This window comes from Caretta caretta, chromosome 6 (genome assembly GCF_965140235.1).
Source record: "Caretta caretta isolate rCarCar2 chromosome 6, rCarCar1.hap1, whole genome shotgun sequence".
NCBI lineage: Eukaryota > Metazoa > Chordata > Testudines > Cheloniidae > Caretta > Caretta caretta.
Window position 1 is genome coordinate 78,959,232 of NC_134211.1, and position 17,922 is coordinate 78,977,153.

General features: G+C 39.5%; 1 protein-coding gene and 1 long non-coding RNA gene across 7 annotated transcripts in view; one reads left to right on the forward strand and one right to left on the reverse strand.

The window, feature by feature from the left end:
• The window catches only part of NOVA1 (NOVA alternative splicing regulator 1), a 221,099-nt gene extending 205,645 nt beyond the window's left edge, over positions 1-15,454 (reverse strand). For 2 of the 6 annotated variants that reach the window (XM_048852672.2, XM_048852671.2), the window contains exons 1-2: positions 14,704-15,454; positions 12,377-12,520 (exon numbers count right to left, since the gene is read on the reverse strand). In XM_048852672.2, coding sequence (XP_048708629.1) covers positions 12,377-12,520; positions 14,704-14,839 — 280 coding nt within the window. In that variant the 5' untranslated portion in view covers positions 14,840-15,454. Of the gene's footprint in view, positions 1-4,479; positions 4,556-6,438; positions 6,555-12,376; positions 12,521-13,736; positions 13,865-14,540; positions 14,641-14,703 lie in introns of those variants that run through there. The other 4 variants (XM_075129738.1, XM_048852677.2, XM_048852673.2 and 1 more) reach the window with 4 other exon arrangements.
• LOC142072549 (uncharacterized) overlaps positions 14,568-17,922 on the forward strand; it is a 46,885-nt gene continuing 43,530 nt past the window's right edge. Inside the window, exon 1 of the long non-coding RNA XR_012668981.1 lies at positions 14,568-14,645. This is a non-coding gene — a long non-coding RNA (uncharacterized LOC142072549). The remainder of the gene's footprint in view (positions 14,646-17,922) is intronic.

Sequence of the window (17,922 nt, forward strand, 5' to 3'; positions counted from 1 at the left end):
TTGCAGACTGAACTCTGTGCCCACAAATAACTGCAGTATGAGGTGATACCATTATATGTTCATCTCATCTGTTAGGCCCCCAAATCAGAAATCCTACCACTGGAACCCAAAGTTAACTGTAGGAACAAAACTGAAAGCTGCTGTCTAACATCACAAACTAAATGTGTTTTTCAATAGTAAAAGATGTCCATCTATTGAATTTGACATTTGAAAAAACACTACAGAAACAAAAAAATGACACCAGTCACCAACATGCATAGTCAAGTGTTATTTTAAGACCTTAGCCAAAATGAAGCTAATTAGATAAGAGTACATCTTACTACCGTTACCTATTAGGTTATAATGCACACTACCTATGGATAGATTTTGAGAAAGCTGATAACTAAAGCTAGAGCAGAACATGTCTTCCTGATTAAAGAGAGTCTCATTGAGAGCACATAAGATCAGTGCTGTGTAGCTGAAATTACTGTGCATGGGTTATTGAATGAAGGTCACTGTGTTGATTTTAACCTATAACGCCCCACATGTTTTAAGATCTGGTTATGTGAGAGACTGCCTATTTCTTTATGAAGGAGAGAGTGTTGTTTATCCATGAATCCTCCAGCAAGGCCCTTAAACTCTGAGAAACACTTTCCCACTTGGTATACCAAATTCCAGATCTGTTAGTCTACTGAACACACTAACAAGTTCCACGTCTTTTCCCTGAATATTTGGGAATGAAGATATTTGGGGATAAACTGGAGGGAGGAAAGAACTTTTATCCATTATTTTAAATTATCTAGGCATGTATAGTAGAACTGGAAGATGGTCTATTGTATTGCATATTGTGTAATTAACATAAAAGCAACGCAAATACTAGACAGATACTTGCATTGTTACAAATCTAGGGAAAATCTGGCATGCTTGCAGAAATAGAAGTCTGGTGTTTCTTAACTTTTGACTCCTTGACTCTGCAATCTATATATTTCAAGTATACCACTTTTTCTTTAGCAGTATAAGTACTCAAGTACTCATCTAATGCTTGTACTGTTTTAACAATAATACACAGGCTTCTATATTTAGGTTATTATAAAAGATTCTTGCATCTGTTTTTGGAAACTCCAATACCTGTATTTGTAGCAGGTCATGGAAATTCAGCAAAGAGAAAGCTGAAAAGGCTTTTTTTTTTGGTCTTATGAAATTCCATTCAGATTCAACTGTTATACACTTAAAAATTGCCATTTCCCTTCTCTTGTGTTCCTCAGGAAAAATGTTGGCAGCATGCCAGAATAACTGAACATGAACATGCTGCCATCAAAGAAACTACTACAACCACACATTGTGCTGGGAAGGCATGGGACCTCCAAGAGCACCTGTAGGTGAAGGCTGGAGAAGGAAGTTTAGCTGGGCTGGATCTGGCACATGGTCCCAGCATCCCATCCCTCTCCTTCCTAAGGCATCACATAGGGCAGACACTCCCCTCAATCTCCTCCCAACCACCCAGCAAATGATGGCAGCAAGCTATCCCACCTCTGGAATAATAGCCTTCTGCTGCAAACCAGCATTGCAGTCCTGTAGTTCAAGTGGTAGAGGTCTGTGCTTTAGTACTGAAGGTTCAGAGTTCAAACTCTAACGATGCCTGCTACAAAACTTAACTTTTTTCCTATTTAAAAAAAAAAAGTAGGACTGTCAATTAATCACAGTTAACTCACGTGATTAACTCAAAAATTAATCGTGATTAAAAAATTAATCACAATTAATTGCTGTTTTAACAACACTGTTAAATAACAGAATACTAATAGAAAAGTATTTTTGGATGTTTTTCTACACTTTTAAATATTTTCATTTCAATTACAACACAGAATACAAAGTGCACAGTGCTTACTTCATATTTTTTATCACAAATATTTGCACTGTAAAAAAAAAGTCATTTTTCAATTCACCTCATAAAAGTACTGTAGTGCAATCTCTTTATCGTAAAAGTACAACTTACGAATGTAGATTGTTTTTTGTTACATAACTGTATTCAAAAAGAAAACAATGTAAAACTTTGGAGCCTACAAGTCCACTCAGTCCTACTTCTTGTTCAACCAATCTCTCAGACAAACAAGTTTGTTTACATTTACAGGAGATACTGCTGCCTGCTTCTTATTTACAATGTCACCTGAAAGCGAGAACACGCGTTCGCTTGGGACTTTTGTAGTCGGTACTGCAAGGTATTTATGTGCCAGATATGCAAAACATTTGTATGCCTCTTCATGCTTCGGCCCCCATTCCAGAGGACATGCTTCCATGCTAATGATGCTCGTTAAAAAAAGTGTGTTAATAAGTGACTAAACTCCTCGGGGTAGAATTGTACGTCTCCTAGTCTGTTTTACCTACATTCTGCAATATATTTCAGTTATAGCAATATATTTTATGTTATAGCAGCATATGTTTGGTTTCAGAACACTTTCACACCAGATTTGACAAAACACAAAGACGGTACCAATGTGAGATTTCTAAAGCACTCAACCCAAGGCTTAAGAATCTGAAGTGCCTTCCAAAATCTGAGAGGGACGAGGTGTGGAGCATACTTTCAGAAGTCTGAAAAGAGCAACACTCCGATGCAGAAACTACAGAATCCACACCACCAATCTTCTGCTGGTGGCATCTGACTAAGATGATGAAAATAAACATGCGTTGGTCCACATTGCTTTGGATCGTTATCGAGAAGAACCCATCAGCATGGGTGCATGTCCTCTGGAATGGTGATTAAAACATGAAGGGATATATGAATCTTTAGCACATCTGACATGTATATATCTTGCAAAGCTGGCAACAACAGTGCCACGTGAATGCCTGTTCTCACTTTCAGGTGACAGATCAGAATTCAGCCAATCACTCCAACAAAAAGAAGTAGAACTGAGTGGACTTGTAGGCTCTAAAGTTTTACATTGTTTTCTTTTTGAATACAGTTATGTAACAAAAAAAATCTACATTTGTAAATTGCACTTTCACGATAAAGAGATTGCACTACAGTACTTGTATGAGGTGAACTGAAAAATACGATTTTTTTTTACAGTGCAAATATTTGTAATAAAAAATAGAAAATATGAAGTAAGCACTGTATACTTTGTATTCTGTGTTGTAACTAAAATCCAATTTGAAAATGTAGAAAACCTCCAAAAATATTTCAATAAATGGTATTCTATTACAGTTCAATCACACAATTATTTTTAATCGCTTGACAGCCCAAAAACAAAAAAAAAACCCACAAACTAAGAAATTATGTAAAAATATTGGAAAAAAATGTTTAAATCATGCACTCAAAAGATAGAACATACTAGATTTATGATTGCCTGCATAACCTTCCCCCCCCCCCCCCCCGTGTATTCATGTGACAGAGGTTCTCAAATTGGAGGGCACACAATGTATTCTGGGGGGTAGGAAGACCTCAGTATGAGAAGCTTGAGGAGGGGAAAAAAACCCAAAAACTTACCGTGCACATTCAGAGCTGGGTGGCCAGAGAGCAGTGGCTGCTGGCCAGGCATCCAATTCTGTAGGCAGTGCCGCTTCCAGCAGCAGCAGCACCAAAGTAGTAAGGGTGGTATGGTATTGCCACCCTTATTTCTGTGCTGCTGCTGGTGGCAGTACTGCTTTTAGAGCTGGGTGCCCAGCCAGCAGCTGCTGCTTTCCACTTTGCCTTCAGAGCTGGGCAGCCAGAGAGTGCAGAGGTGCCCGGGGGGAGGGGGGGTCAAACTACTACAGACACAAAGAAGGGGGGGGGGCACACAACCACAAGTTTGAGAACCACTGCATGACACTGTCTAATTATATGTTCACTTCCTGTCCCTCCCCTCACCCTCCTAGAGGGGACTGATTCATTCAAGTCACACATTGGACACACAAAGGGAGCAGAATTAAGGTTGAATGAGCAACCATAAGACTGGCACTTTCTAACTTTCTAGTGATTCAGTTCACAACCTATGTAATTGTATATACACAGATCAATACATTCAATTAAGTACTAGTAACTCTGATCTGCAGATATTTGGTAAAAAGGTAAGTCACACTGGTGAGGTGATAGGAAGGAAACTTTGTCTGCTGGCTAGGCTTTACCTAGTTCTATAGGCAGAAAACTCCACGTTCCTACACTGTCAATACAGCATATTTCAAAAGAACTGGAGTCACTAGTGTGCAATTTTTGTTAACAAGTATTTTTCAAGAACTCTGGGGGTGCATAATATACTTCTTGATCCAAGCTGAATAGGTGCCACTCTAAAGGAAGGGAGGGAGACTGTCCTGAATTTCAGAAGCTATTTATGAGGGAAATCACAGGTGCACTAAATGTCACTGAACTAAGCACAAAAGGAGTGTTTCTAAATGGGAACAAAGACACACACAGAGGGTCTTTGTGTACTAATTTAATTAATGACTGACAATACAAGGACTCCAATTGGTGAAATATCATCAATGGCCATAAATATAATTTTAGTTCTGCATAACAAATGATCTTACCTGAGCGATTCTCAAAAAATGTCAAAACATTGATTGTGTTTTTCATCTGATCCTGTCAATGCTGAGATGACAGGCCCTGCAGGATGCAGTAACAGATCAATGATAGAAAACAGATGTTTAGTCTTTCCACAATGAAAATCTATAAGACCAAACAAATATAAATTTTTGTCTGAGTATCAGGCTTCCTTTCACCAAAAGTTACTTCTAAATACGACAGTGAACATTCACACATGTAGACCATTTCTCTTCCTCGCTTGGAACAATCTGAACAACCCCCTCCAGATCCTCATATCTGAGGACTCAGGGTTTGTATTTTTACAGAGTGCCAACACATGACAATTAACCTGGTCCTTGACTCACATAAGAGGTACCTGCAAGGGCTATATTGGGCACACAACCTCAAAAATTTTACCTGACCCAAGATTCTTTACAGATGCAATACAGCATTTAATTGATAAAAAAAGTAAATATAACTGGAAAATAAATATTGAAAAGAAAAAGGGTATGTCATGAGTAATCTTCCAACCGGAAACAGAGACTTTGATACCAGTCCCAAAACATTGCCCTTAAATGATCACTGACATGGGCCCATGTAATTTCAAAAGGAATTTAGTTCTTACAAATTTTCCTTAGCAAGAATACTCAGTATCAAATAATTCTCACTATAAAAAAATGTAGCCACATTTTAATTATGGAAGATGATAGGAGAATAGCAAGTTAATTCAATAACAAGTATTGAATTTAGATGGTTGATAAGGTATGTTTTCTGTTTACTATTAGAAACTGGTAATACCAAAATCAAACATTTAAAATACAAGGTACTCTGACAAAATGTTTTTCTTCAAATGAAAAAAACACAAGAGCAACCTAACCAGTCTTTATAAACCTCTGAATAATAACAATTTGAAATTAGGATGCATCAGGTTTGCAAAATTAGTATTAACTGTGTATACAGAAAAACAAAACAAAAATAATGGAAAGGAGTAGAGCCTTATTAACCAGTGATCTGACATTTAAAAGGTCTCTCAGTTTGACACTATTTAGATATTTCTCTGTTGGAGTAACAGAAAGCATACTTAAGGAACTTGATATAATTTCCCCACGGCTGTGCCACAGAGGCAATGAGGAAGGGCTGCTAGTCTTATTTTCCATTGAGGCTAATACTAAAAAAACTGAAATCACAAATGGAAGTTTATTCAGACAACAAATTACCAAATTTCAGTTTAATATGATATATATAAATCAGAATGAAACAACTCAAAGCATGCATTTAACATACCCCACTGCATAAATATTTTACAGTAAACCAGGAAGGAATTTTAAGTACCCAAATAAATAGATCATTCAAAGTACAGCAGAAATGTGAAGTTAATTTTCCGTTAAATATTTAACAATGTTTATTTTTAATTCTCATATATCCCTGTCTCCCACCCAACTTGTCTGAACAATATAGATATTTTGTTTATATACAACCATACTTCTGTTTTTATTCTGGCAACAAGAATGTTTTTGTTAAGTCCACTATATTAGCAATCTATTCAAAAATCATAGTTATCAACTTTATTAATTCATAGATAAAGGTTTTCCTCTTTACCAAACCTATTAATTACAGCTTTAAACAAAAGTATGTCAAAATTTTACACTAGTATCTAACAAATCCAACGCTGAAACCAAAAAGGCCCACCTACAAACAATCATCATCAAGAAGGGCTTAAAAAGCAGTCTTTCCATTTCTGGTATGTATTGCGTTTTACACCATGACACTGCAGCCTCAGAGGGTCAGATTAATTAAGATCAACAGCAGCTGCAGTGCAACGTGAGAAGCACGCTACCACAGTTCCCACCAGTCCAGCCCAATTACCTGCAGCATTCCAGCACTGGACAACTGACAACCCCCACGCTCTTTACTAAGTCATTCACTCCCACTGGTCTACTGATAAATGTTAAAAACAAGCTAACCTCTTTTTGAGAAGGGCTACAAAGTGGAGTGCACCTGCTGCAAGCTGCAATGATGAGTCCCAGAGAGATGTTTGTCAGTCAGATCTCTACAGATGTTGTTTAACTTCATACTAGAGCTGTATCCAAAGATGGAAATGAGAAAGCAATCAGGCACAAACCCTCCTCCCAATCCCCCCCACGAGTTCTATTTCTAAAAGCTGTAATCTGACAAACTTAAAGTAAAGTTTGTTTGCTAACCACTGAAAATAGGTGAGATTAAATTTTGTGGTTAACTACAGCTGAGAATACTGACATCCACAATATTAATTAGCGAAGAATCAAGATCACTAAGGTCCTGTTACAATTCCTTTTTCATTAATGTATGAAGGATTTACCTCCATTTAAAAAAAACTGCATGTTTCTCATATTACAGAAGTTGAGGGGAGAAGATTCTTTGAAGAAAACTGAATTGCTATTTGGAGAGTGATTTTATATATTTGTCTCCAAGCCTTCATAATGTAGACCACAGATTAGCACATTGATCCTGCCTCCACAACCAACCACTGAAATGCTACATGGCAGTTTTGTATTGTGTGCAAGGAGGAAGAGTGGGGGAAAATGGTTTAAAGTGTCATTTTTATACAAAATTATGTTGTTTCTCTTAAATGATTTTTCCCCAGAATTCTGCAGTGCCCCAAAATGAGGGTGCAAAACACAAGTTTCTGCTGCATCCATTCAATTTACACATAACTTGACTATATGAAAAAACAAGTGCAGTATATCGTCATTAGAAACCCTTTAATTTACTTCTAAAATATAAAATATTCTCTGATAGAGAAGTTCTGTCACATAATAAACAACAAGAATAAAGTTGAGGTGGTTTTCATTTCCATGTGATGATCTTAGAGTTTTGTTCATTATTCTGCTCTCTTTATTTCGCGTAACAGGTTTGTATGAGTATTATTGTTGAGAGTTAGCTAGCCATTTCAATGCAGCACACAAAAAAGTCTACATAATTGTTACTTGTTTTCAATTTTCCTTTTTACTATTTTTGAAATTGCAAAGTCACTCAATAATTCAACAAAAAGTTCACCACCAAAGACCTATTCAGCTAACACAGAAAACCCTTTTCTTAGAAAAAATTACATGCATAACACCTTTAGAACATGAAATCATTAAAACTACTATAATCCTCTTCCAAATGAAGGGAAATTAGTAAATAGATGCACAAGGGAGCTAAATGTACAACCATCTCTAGATCACAGTGAGTGAATACATTCATTTACAGTTTCCTTTTGAATGTAAAATATTGAGGACCTTTCAGTTAAGAAGCTAACTTTTTTTTTTTAATTCTGTCCCAGTAACCAGGCAACTGACAGCTGTCCTATTGAGAATTCTCCCTCTGAACAGCTGGCAATCAACCCTTGGCTTTTTACTTGTAGAAAACTAAAACTAGAACAAGTCTGCAAATCTACGCAGCTGTAAGAGCTCAATCCTAGAAACCCTTACTTACATGAGTAGTCCTTACTCATACAGTTCTACTGTTGTAAACAGGATTACTCACATGAGTAAGAGTCTGCAATATAGCTTGTCAAGCTCTAGAATTTATTTTTTACGAAGTCCTTACTTTCTCATTGACAACATTTCAGAAATCTGTGATAAAATTCTCAAATATCAGGGAATAAAAACCAAGATACATCAATATTCCAAAATGCTACAAGCTGAACTATTTTTCTTATCCCATAATTCTCTTCTCTAGGTCTTAAGAAATAACATTTTCTCTTCATTTAGAATGTTAACACTAATATAACCAAGTAAACTATTTGCAGGGTTTTTTTTTTTTTTTTTAAGGAGTTACATGTATTTTTCCAGTGAGAACCTACTCGTTTCTAAGCTAACAATTAAAAAATGTTACACATCCTTTATTACAAAAAGGGAAAAAAACAGTGGGGAAACAAGCTTGATGTATCATGCATTTATCCTGCCTAACACAGTATAATATGAGTAATGAAGCTAGATGTATTCTATTCAAATGTTCAGTAAAGTTGTGTATTTCACACTCAATTCACTTTCAAGGTTTTAACAGTCAACACACAAACTTTTTAGAGGACAGTCACACCAAAGATACCTGTGAAATCATGTAAATAATGCATTAATTAAAAAAAAAAAAAAAAAAACCACAACACCTCATTTTCACATGCAAGATGAATGCTTAAGACAATCCAGTTAGTAAATACATAACAGTATTATAACACACAAAATATGTTTTGTATACTTTGTCTTTTTGTTAAGTGTACATTTTAGTTGTACGGAAAAAAGTTCTTCCACATTAAATGTCCCATACCAAGTTTGAGGACTACCCAATTAGAATTTCATAAAATAAAAAGCAGCTAACCTATTAATTAAGAATAATAAAATATCTTATCTCCATTTTATCTTCATATCATTTTATCTATATTCTAATATATTTCAGTTAGCATATTACAACATAGTTGAAAAACCATCAACTTCACTCAAATTCACCCAAGCACTAAGTTAGGAAAGATCCTGTTGCAAGATAAACAACGTGATTATATAATTTCACATAAGAAAGAGTAAAGACATTCACTTGCAACGGTTTAGGAAAACAAGGAAGAATATACCTAGAGTGGTTTTCAGGCCAGCGTTCCTTATATTTCTGAAAAATGGAGCACTGGATAAAATAGTGAGTGCAAACATAAGAAAGTATCACCTTTTTACACTATGCAAAATTTAAGTACACACAAAACTCCAACTTTTCATGGCAACACCTTCAAAAGGTTTTACTTCATTAATAATTAGTATCATGACAATATCAGTATTTCAGATTTTGGATTAGAAACCGCTTTCCAAATATATAATTGGAACCTTGTAACAGAAAATGTTACTCCCACATTTTTAAAACATACAGTTAGACAATTTCACTTCAGATTTATTAGTCTAGGTAGACAATATGAATACAAAAGATTCATACATGAAATATACTCTAAACAAGATGACCAGAAGGTAAAATTTTATGGGTCAATACAATTTTTAAAAAGTTACTTGATAATTTAGAGGGACAGTGTCTTGCAACAGCAAGAGAAATAGGATTTACTTTAAAAAAAACCCACTGCTGATATCATAAAACAGAATACACACAACTGTTAATAAAGCCCATGAACTGTCTTTTCCTTTGTTGAACTAAAACCTTTAACAAATAGAAATACTTTAGAAATGCATGCTTCCTTTCAACTTCTTATAATTAGATCTCTCTCTTCTTAATTCTAAAGCTACCGTAAATAGTTTTCTGAAGCACAAACAAAAAAATTATTCTGACAGACTTACTCTGTATATTGAATACCTGTACCATAAGATCACACAGTGAAGAACTCATGACTAATATACCAATCCTTCTCCCTTCCAAATCACCCACTCTTAAAAACCGCGCTGAACTTTCCCTTTCAGTTACTCCTCTCCTTCCCACTAAAATTTAAGCTTAACAGCAACCTCACAAATACAGTGTTTGCAAAATAGATATTTAATGTAACTATAGGTATAAATTAGTCAACATATTAATGAACATATATACACCCAAATAGGTTTTCAGATAACTGCATACTTCTACCAAAAAAAAAAAAAAAAAAAATCCTCAACAGTATGAATCACAGTATAAGACTAGTATAAGATTAGCAGGGTTTTTATCCCTCATGTAAGAGGGGCTGGAAGAAACCCAAAAAAGTCATCAGCTTGGAGAATGCCAGGACCTCAGAAAATTCCACAGGCTCGTGGACAAATGCACACAGAAAGACTAACAAGATCAAGCTACAAGAGAATCCATTTTTCTCATCTGTCCATTCTGTAGCAAATAACAGTCCTTCTTAAATTATGTCTAAATCATTAATCTGCCAAATGACTTACAGTGTGGCTACATATATAAAAAAGACTGTGTAATATCTAACTGGACATTGATCTATACTTGGAAAAATTAAAACTGTACCAAGACTTCTCTTGTCCTGGTATTTCCTTCAGAGAGAATCTGTTTACGTCACAGAAACATTAGACATTTTTTTATCCATCTCATTCTGGCTTGCCTAATTTTTAATTTTCAAAGGACACTCCTGCTGATACCGCTGTAGCTGCATAATTTACAGAACAAAAAAGTATGTAATTCTGATTTAATCAGAAAAGAACAAAATAACTATGTTAGAGTTCTGAACAAAAGATATAATCTTTGGTGCATCCTTTCCAACTCACTGTAAATAAACTATAGTCAAATGAAAAGGCATATAATTTAGTATTTGGAATATCCTTCATAAACACCAATTTTCTGCAACATCCTTGCACATCTGATACCACCTCATGTATAATGCAAATAATCTATTTCATTTTCATCTATTGACAGTGAATTTAATTTACCATTGCAGCTCTTTTCCCAGATTACGTTATTAATTCCGCAATCAGGCTCTTTTGAATGCTTTTATTTCTCCATAGAGTTTTCACAATTCTGCACTGATTTTTTCACCCTAATACACCTTTCAGAATATAAGAATTGTGTTACCAAAACTTTCTTAAGGCAAAAAAAGTAAAGGCAAAACAAAAGTTTCTGAATAACAATGCATAGCAATTACAGAACTATTTCATTTCATAGAAAATCTAAACTTATTTTAACTGTGTTAGTACATTAGAACGCTATAAATTGCATCTATAAGAAAAAACAACAGGTGCATTTTCCATTTCCATAACAAAATGACAATTTCAAAATAATTACAATCTTTCCATAGAGAATAAATGATCCACTTCTGCTTGACAGTGAAACAGAGTGGACAGGAAACTGAAATACTCCAAATGTTCATGCTCTGCTTACACTCATGCCAGCTGTCTTTGCTGTTTCAGCAAGATGACTGAATTTTCTAAATTAGCTCACCAAATGCAAAACGGCTTTATCTTCCCCACAAAAAAGAAATATTAACAATATCTAGGCACCTCGACTCTGAATTACTAGCCAGAGTTCAAAGTTGCAAAACCAGAACACTGGCGAAATGATAGCTATGTAGTAAATTATTCACAGTCAATAAAAAATTAGATAGATTTCAATTCAGACTAGAAGTCCAATTAGTAGATACTAATTTGTTAATCTTCAGAAAGAAAGTCAAACTTAAGATGGAGCGACAGAAATATTTTGCAGAAGTTCAAAATGATGCAGATCATTATGCATGACCTGCTATTTATAACATTTTGATCAAAAATGAGAAAAAGCTGTAATAAAAACAGGCACTCTGTGCATATAAATATTGAATGCTTTGTTGTTTGCATAAATACAGTATGCACAAAACACACCTATTTTCTTATTCATCTGAAGTATTATATTTCCTTTCATATCATAGATTTTCCTTTCGTACTCATATTAAACACAATCTAAAGAAAACACCTGAAGAGCAGTAGTACTTGTCCTCTTTACTTCACTCCAGGGCCAGTGAACAAACCAATGATGCAGAAAGAAGATACGTAATGGATTTAAAGTAAATGGCCCATTCTTTAAGAAGCAGCCTCTCATTTTTATTCATTCTAGCTTAATTGCCTTACAATGATGTCTGAAAACTTCAGAAGCATACCCATTTTTAATGCCAGCTGTCAAGGTTGGTTCTTTAAAAGTAGGGGGTTTTTTGTAATAAAAAGTGCTCAGAAAATATATTCACAAAAATGTTTTCCTGCAGTAATATTCTAAATAACTTTAGCCATATTTTATGGCCACTAAATTATTAGATAGTACCCAGTCAATTCCATAAACAAATTAAGATAAGACTGTTCATATGCTCACTGTAACATGTTGTAGTGTACTTCTCTGCTCAATAATGCTTCCGACTGCACTGAGAAGCTTACTCTTCAATGCATAAACCACATACATCACGTATATATTTCCCTTGGGATTTAAAAGTAATCTGCTAATATTTGCACCTACCTGGGTAAAAATCTTTGGATTTAGACAGCTTGATGGTCGCCCCAGTCTCTTTCTGCAACTGAACAATTGTCTGTCCTCCCTTCCCAATTATAGATCCAGCAGCATAACTAGGTATGAGGACCTTTAGAAAATACTGGCCATCCTCTGAAAAATTGAGATATGCAAGGTTAATTTGGTTTACAAAACTTTTGTTCTCCCACATGCCCACAAAAAAAAAAAAAATCAGTAAATATGTGAACATACCTATTAATACATGCACAACTATACATCTAACCAGTTGCATCATTCTATAAGAAATGCATGGAATATGCATTTGCCATTTTAAAAGATTTACATATTCATTCAGTGGAAATTAAAGAATCTATCCATTTTCCTTAATTTTCTGAAAGCATGAAAACAAATGACAAAAATTGAGTTGTATTTCTGAAGACGGAACTGTTCCAGTTCTAGCTGTTACCATGGTACAATTAAACAAATTGACCCCTTCCAAACAAAAAAAAAAAAGTGCACAAAACATGCATGACGACAAATCACAACCCTCACTAAAAATACTGCTACAGAAATGCCAAAACTTTTTTTTAAAAGAAAAGAATGATAAAGTGATGGGCTCTTTGTTTGACATTAGCAAATGCATGAGAACAGCAATTACCTATTGCCTGCTTTCTTCTTAAGTGGGCAAAACAACTAGTTTCCTACCAAAAACCCACCCCAAATGTGGAGTTTTATTTTCCAAGCATTTCAGCCACTGCCAAGAAAACAACCCAACATGGTGTGGATGGAATCACTTGCCTAAGTAATCCTGATGTATTTCTTTAGCACTTCTTAGGCGACAGTGATCTCTTTTAAGCTCATTAATTAAAAGACATTAAGAAGAATTTTTCCCAATTGATCAAAAGCTTAAATCACTTATTTTAAATACATGTAAAAGTGATAATGCCAATCCTCCCCCCACCGTTGGATAACAAAACCCAGAATCAGAACTGGAAAATATATACAATGAATGAAACGAATGTTTCCCAGCCTCATCTTGCAACTGTGCTCCTTTCCTTTACTGATCCAGCAGCAATGAGTCTAAGGACCTTTAGAACACTGGCTCTGAAAAAGGTGAAAGCTATACAAGGGTATATGACTAGAAGTCCTGAAAACCAATCTCAAAATTTTATCATAAAATAGAGTTCTCTATAAAGTTTGTTTAAAAAATAAATAGGAGCAGATTCAGGTCCATCTCACTGTCCCTATGAAAGGGTATAAGCATCCCAAATAGTGCAGATGGAATACCACAGTCCCCATTTATATTAAATATAGGTACAATACATTATCATACAGAATGCTTTTCTTAATATTGGATGAATAAATTCACCTCTGCCTCGGTGCATTGTTATGATGACTCCAGTGCAAATGAAAAGAGGAGATGCTAGTCCCGTTATAACTCATCTCATCCAGGAAGAGCAGGATGTTAACTAACAAGTCACCGCACCAGAGACAACTCCCCCACTCCAACACCCCCCAACCCCAACAAGCCAAATCAATGCAACAGTGTCACACTGACAGATGAAGTGAGGCCAAGGAAATGGGAAACACCGGTCAAGATTTAAATCCAGCTTGTGAGCCAGCAGCTGGAAAAGGGGGAGAGCGCCTTCGCCATCCCCCTGCCACCCAGCTGCCATTTATTTATTTATCTTCGCTAACGTATCGGTCGGGTGCTGGGGCAGCAGGAGCCCCCTGTGCCCACTCCAGCCCCTATAGGGTCACGGCTGCACACCCACCCCGATGGATATTAAACCCAAAAGACTGCTAGAGTCTGAAAACCGACGCCATTTTGATGAATGATAAGTTATAAGGCTGCTGCACCCCGGGAGTAGTGCCACCCCCCCCCACGCCGGACGGAGCCCCCTCCGCAGCCTTCAGCGCGGCCCCGGGCCACAGAGCCGCTTCCCCGGCCGGTCCGAGACGCGCTGCGGGGTCAGGTGCTGGCCGTGCCCAGCAGGGGGGCGAGTCCTCCCGGGGTGCAGCCTTCCGCTCCCCTCCAGACCCCGGCCCTGTGGCGCGGCCCCGTCCGCGGGAGGTCAGGGAGCCGGGTCCCGGCAGCAGCAGGCGGCGTAAGGCTGGTTCAACCGCCCCCATGAGTCCCGGGCGCTTCCCCGCCCCCCCGTTCGGTTTTTACCCTTTTTGAACAATTGTGCCGGAGCCCCGGTGAATTCTGCGGGGCACTTCAGCCCCCGCGGCCGCCGGGAAGGGCCTCCCGCCGGGGCACGGTGCGGGGAGGCAGGTAGGAGGGAAGGTGGGCGGGCGGAAGGAGGGTGCTGCGGGGGGGGGGGGATACCCACCGCCCGTGTTGGTCCTCTTGGTGCTGCCGGCTTCGGGGGGCGCTTCGAGCGGTCTTTTGCGGGAGTCCGGCGGGTCCAAGTCTATAGGAACCCCGGTGTGGGTCCCGTTCTGCTGGATGGGAGCTGCCGCCATCATGTTCGCCGCGGCCAGGAGCAGAATGGTCTCTTCCTTGGGGAGGCGGGGGGCAGGGCGGGGACGGGGCTCGTCCCGTTCTCTGTCCCCCCTCGGGACGGCGGAGCTCCGCGCGGGGTGCCGAGGATGCTCCGGGGCTGGCCCGGGGGGGAAGGGAAGAGAAGCGGCGGGACTGGCCGGAGGAGCAGCTGCAGTGCAGTGCCAGGAGGAGAAGGGAGACGGGGGGATCGGAGGGGGGAGAGGGGACGCGAAAGAGTAAGACAGAGGAGGAGGAGAGGAGGGAGAGTGTGAGTGGGAGAAGAGGGGAGGGGAGAGAATGAGTGAGACGGGAGGGAGGGAGCGATGGGGATGGCAGGTGAGCCAGCGAGTGGGAGTCTGCCAGAGGATTCACGCTGCCTCCGTGCCCCCTTCAGTCTCTCCCTGCTCTAGTCCTGCGCCGGGGGCTGGTGCGGGGCGGCTGCTGGTGGCTGCTCTCGGGCTCTCATTCTCGCTCGCACTTACGGGGCTGTGCGTACCGGGGTGGAGGCTGCGCCGCGCGCGCACGCAGAGCTTGCCGGTTCCTCCGTGCAGCGGGGCCAGCCAGCCTCAGCGGAGCTACACACAAGGAGGGAGAGAGACGGGGGAGGGGGCCGAGATTTGGGGGTGGGAGGAGAATAAAAAGAAAGGCGGGGCTTCTTGGGAAGATAGGCGGGAGGCTGAGCCAATCGGAGGTGAGGAATGTGAGGTTCGGATTGAAGCGCTTAGCCAATCAGAAAGGGTGGGCGGAAGACAAAGCAGGGGGGGCTGAGGAAGCTAAACCGCATGCTGGGGAGGGCATGCGGCCAGTGTGCCCACCACCCCGGGGCGGGTGGGCATGTGGAGAGTGCGCCTGCGGAATTAGAGCTAACCTAATAACACCTACCCTACCAAGTACCTGGGTTGGGGAGTGAAGACTGAAACAGCCGGGAAACGTCCTAGTTAAGGTTCCCCTCTGTTCGTCCGCACTATTTCTAGGTTAATGTCTTTCCATACAGGAGCATAACGATTCCTCCCACAGTGCAATTGGATAGTACACAGGTTTTTTTCCACAGCCTTAGAGAGCCGTGTGTAGTCCGCATCTTTGGGTATACCAGAAAATAAAACACTGTGAAAGTCATTAATATTACACATCATGCTCCATGCCTTGGGTCTGACCAAATTCAGGCTCCATTTAGGTCAATTTCACAGTCACAGGATTTTAAAAATCATAAATGTCATGATTTCAGCAACTTAAACCTGAAATTTCACTGTGTTGTAATTGTAAGGGTCCTGAACCCAAAAGGAGTTGGGGTGCGGGTTGCGGTACTGCTACTGTTACTTCTGCACTGCTGCTGGCAGCAGCACTGCCTTCAGAGCTAAGCAGCTGGAGAGCAGCGGCTTCTGGCTGGGAACCCACCTCTAAAGGCAGAGCCGCCATCAGCAGCAGCACGGAAGGAAGGATGGGATGGGATGGGATGGTATTGGCACCCTTACTTCTGCGCTGTTGCCTGCAGAGCTGGGGCCTCAGTCAGCAACTGCCACTCTCTGACCACTCAGCTTTGAAGACAGCAGCACAAAGTAAGGGCGGCATGGTATGGTATTGCCACCCATACTTCTGCGCTCCTGCGGGCAGGGCACTGCCTCCAGATCTGGGTGCCTGGCCAACAGCCGCTGCTCTCCGGCCGACCAACTCTGAAGGCAGCACAGAAGTAAGGGTGGCAATACTGTGACTACCCCTCCCCCCCCAAAAAAAACCTTCTGACCCTCCCCCCTGCAACTGCCTTTTTGGCCAGGACTCCCAATTTGAGTAATGCTGGTCTCCCCCATGAAATCTGTATAGTATAGGGTAAAAGCAAACAAAAGACCAGATTTCACGCGGTGAGACCATTTTTCAAGGTCCGTGATGCTTTTTTCGTGGCTGTGAATTTGATAGGGCCCTATCCATGCACCTCGGCTGACGCACCTAGGAAGACGGTCAAAAATTATGTAATAGTAACATTCAAAGCCATAAAGGACCACAGTTGTAACTGTCTCTTTCAAATTTACTTTGGCATTAACTTGCCTGACTTTGAGTGCTTAACTTCATCCCTAACATCACGAATGCAGTTTTTTGATTAAAGTTCCTAGGTTATTTGAAAGAAAACTTTTGTAAAATAAAAAAAAATTGCACAGTCTGAAAGCATTAAGCTAGACACCACAGGGACATCTAGTACAGTGCAAAGAAATTCCATGGAAGGATCCTCCTGCAAAGAACAAGTGGCTGAGTTCCAGTCTAAATTAGGTAAGTGGTCAAGAGAACTACGGCTTCAATCAAAGCAAATCTCAGATTATCACATTTATGGAGGCAGAGCAATTTACTATGTGCCATACAATAAATATATAATACAAACCTTTGGTAAATTTTTGAACACACAACTAAGTTAACCAGTACAAATGCACAGTACCCTGACAGAACATCACATGATTGACTTTTTAAATACCACTATCATAAGGGCTTGCAAGGAAGAGCCAGCATAGAAACAGCACTGCCTTCACCAATGGAATTCTCCTTCAGTTCCTTGCTGTGCTGTTTATTGCCCTATATGCTGCCAGAATAGCATATTGGGGCCAGAACCCCTTCTTGTGAATAACACTTTCTCTTCAGAAACATACAGACTAATTAAAGTTCAAGAATGTACCGAAACATCACTTTGGAGGAGAGCGCAACACCAGATAACTTCTTAAAGTCCACTTTTCTATGAAGTTACAGATTTAGTCCGCAATCCTGCAAAGACTTATTCATGTGCTTATCTTTAACTTCCTGAGTACAGCCACTGCATTCAGCTCTGCACACCCTTGAAGACAAAACTCTTAGAATTCAGTGATGCCAGGTTCTGGCCAAGAGTTGACACTTTGTTTTGTTGACAAATCACACTGCAGAATGTCATTGTGAGTGTTGTACACCAATCCCACTAAATATCTAGTAGTTTGCCCTGCGTACTACAAGGTAGGAACACTAGTCTTTACAGGCTCTATGAGAGTTTATGGGGACTCACCATGCTCTACAGCAATGGTTCTCAATCAGGGGTCTGGGGCAAGCAGGTTTCAGG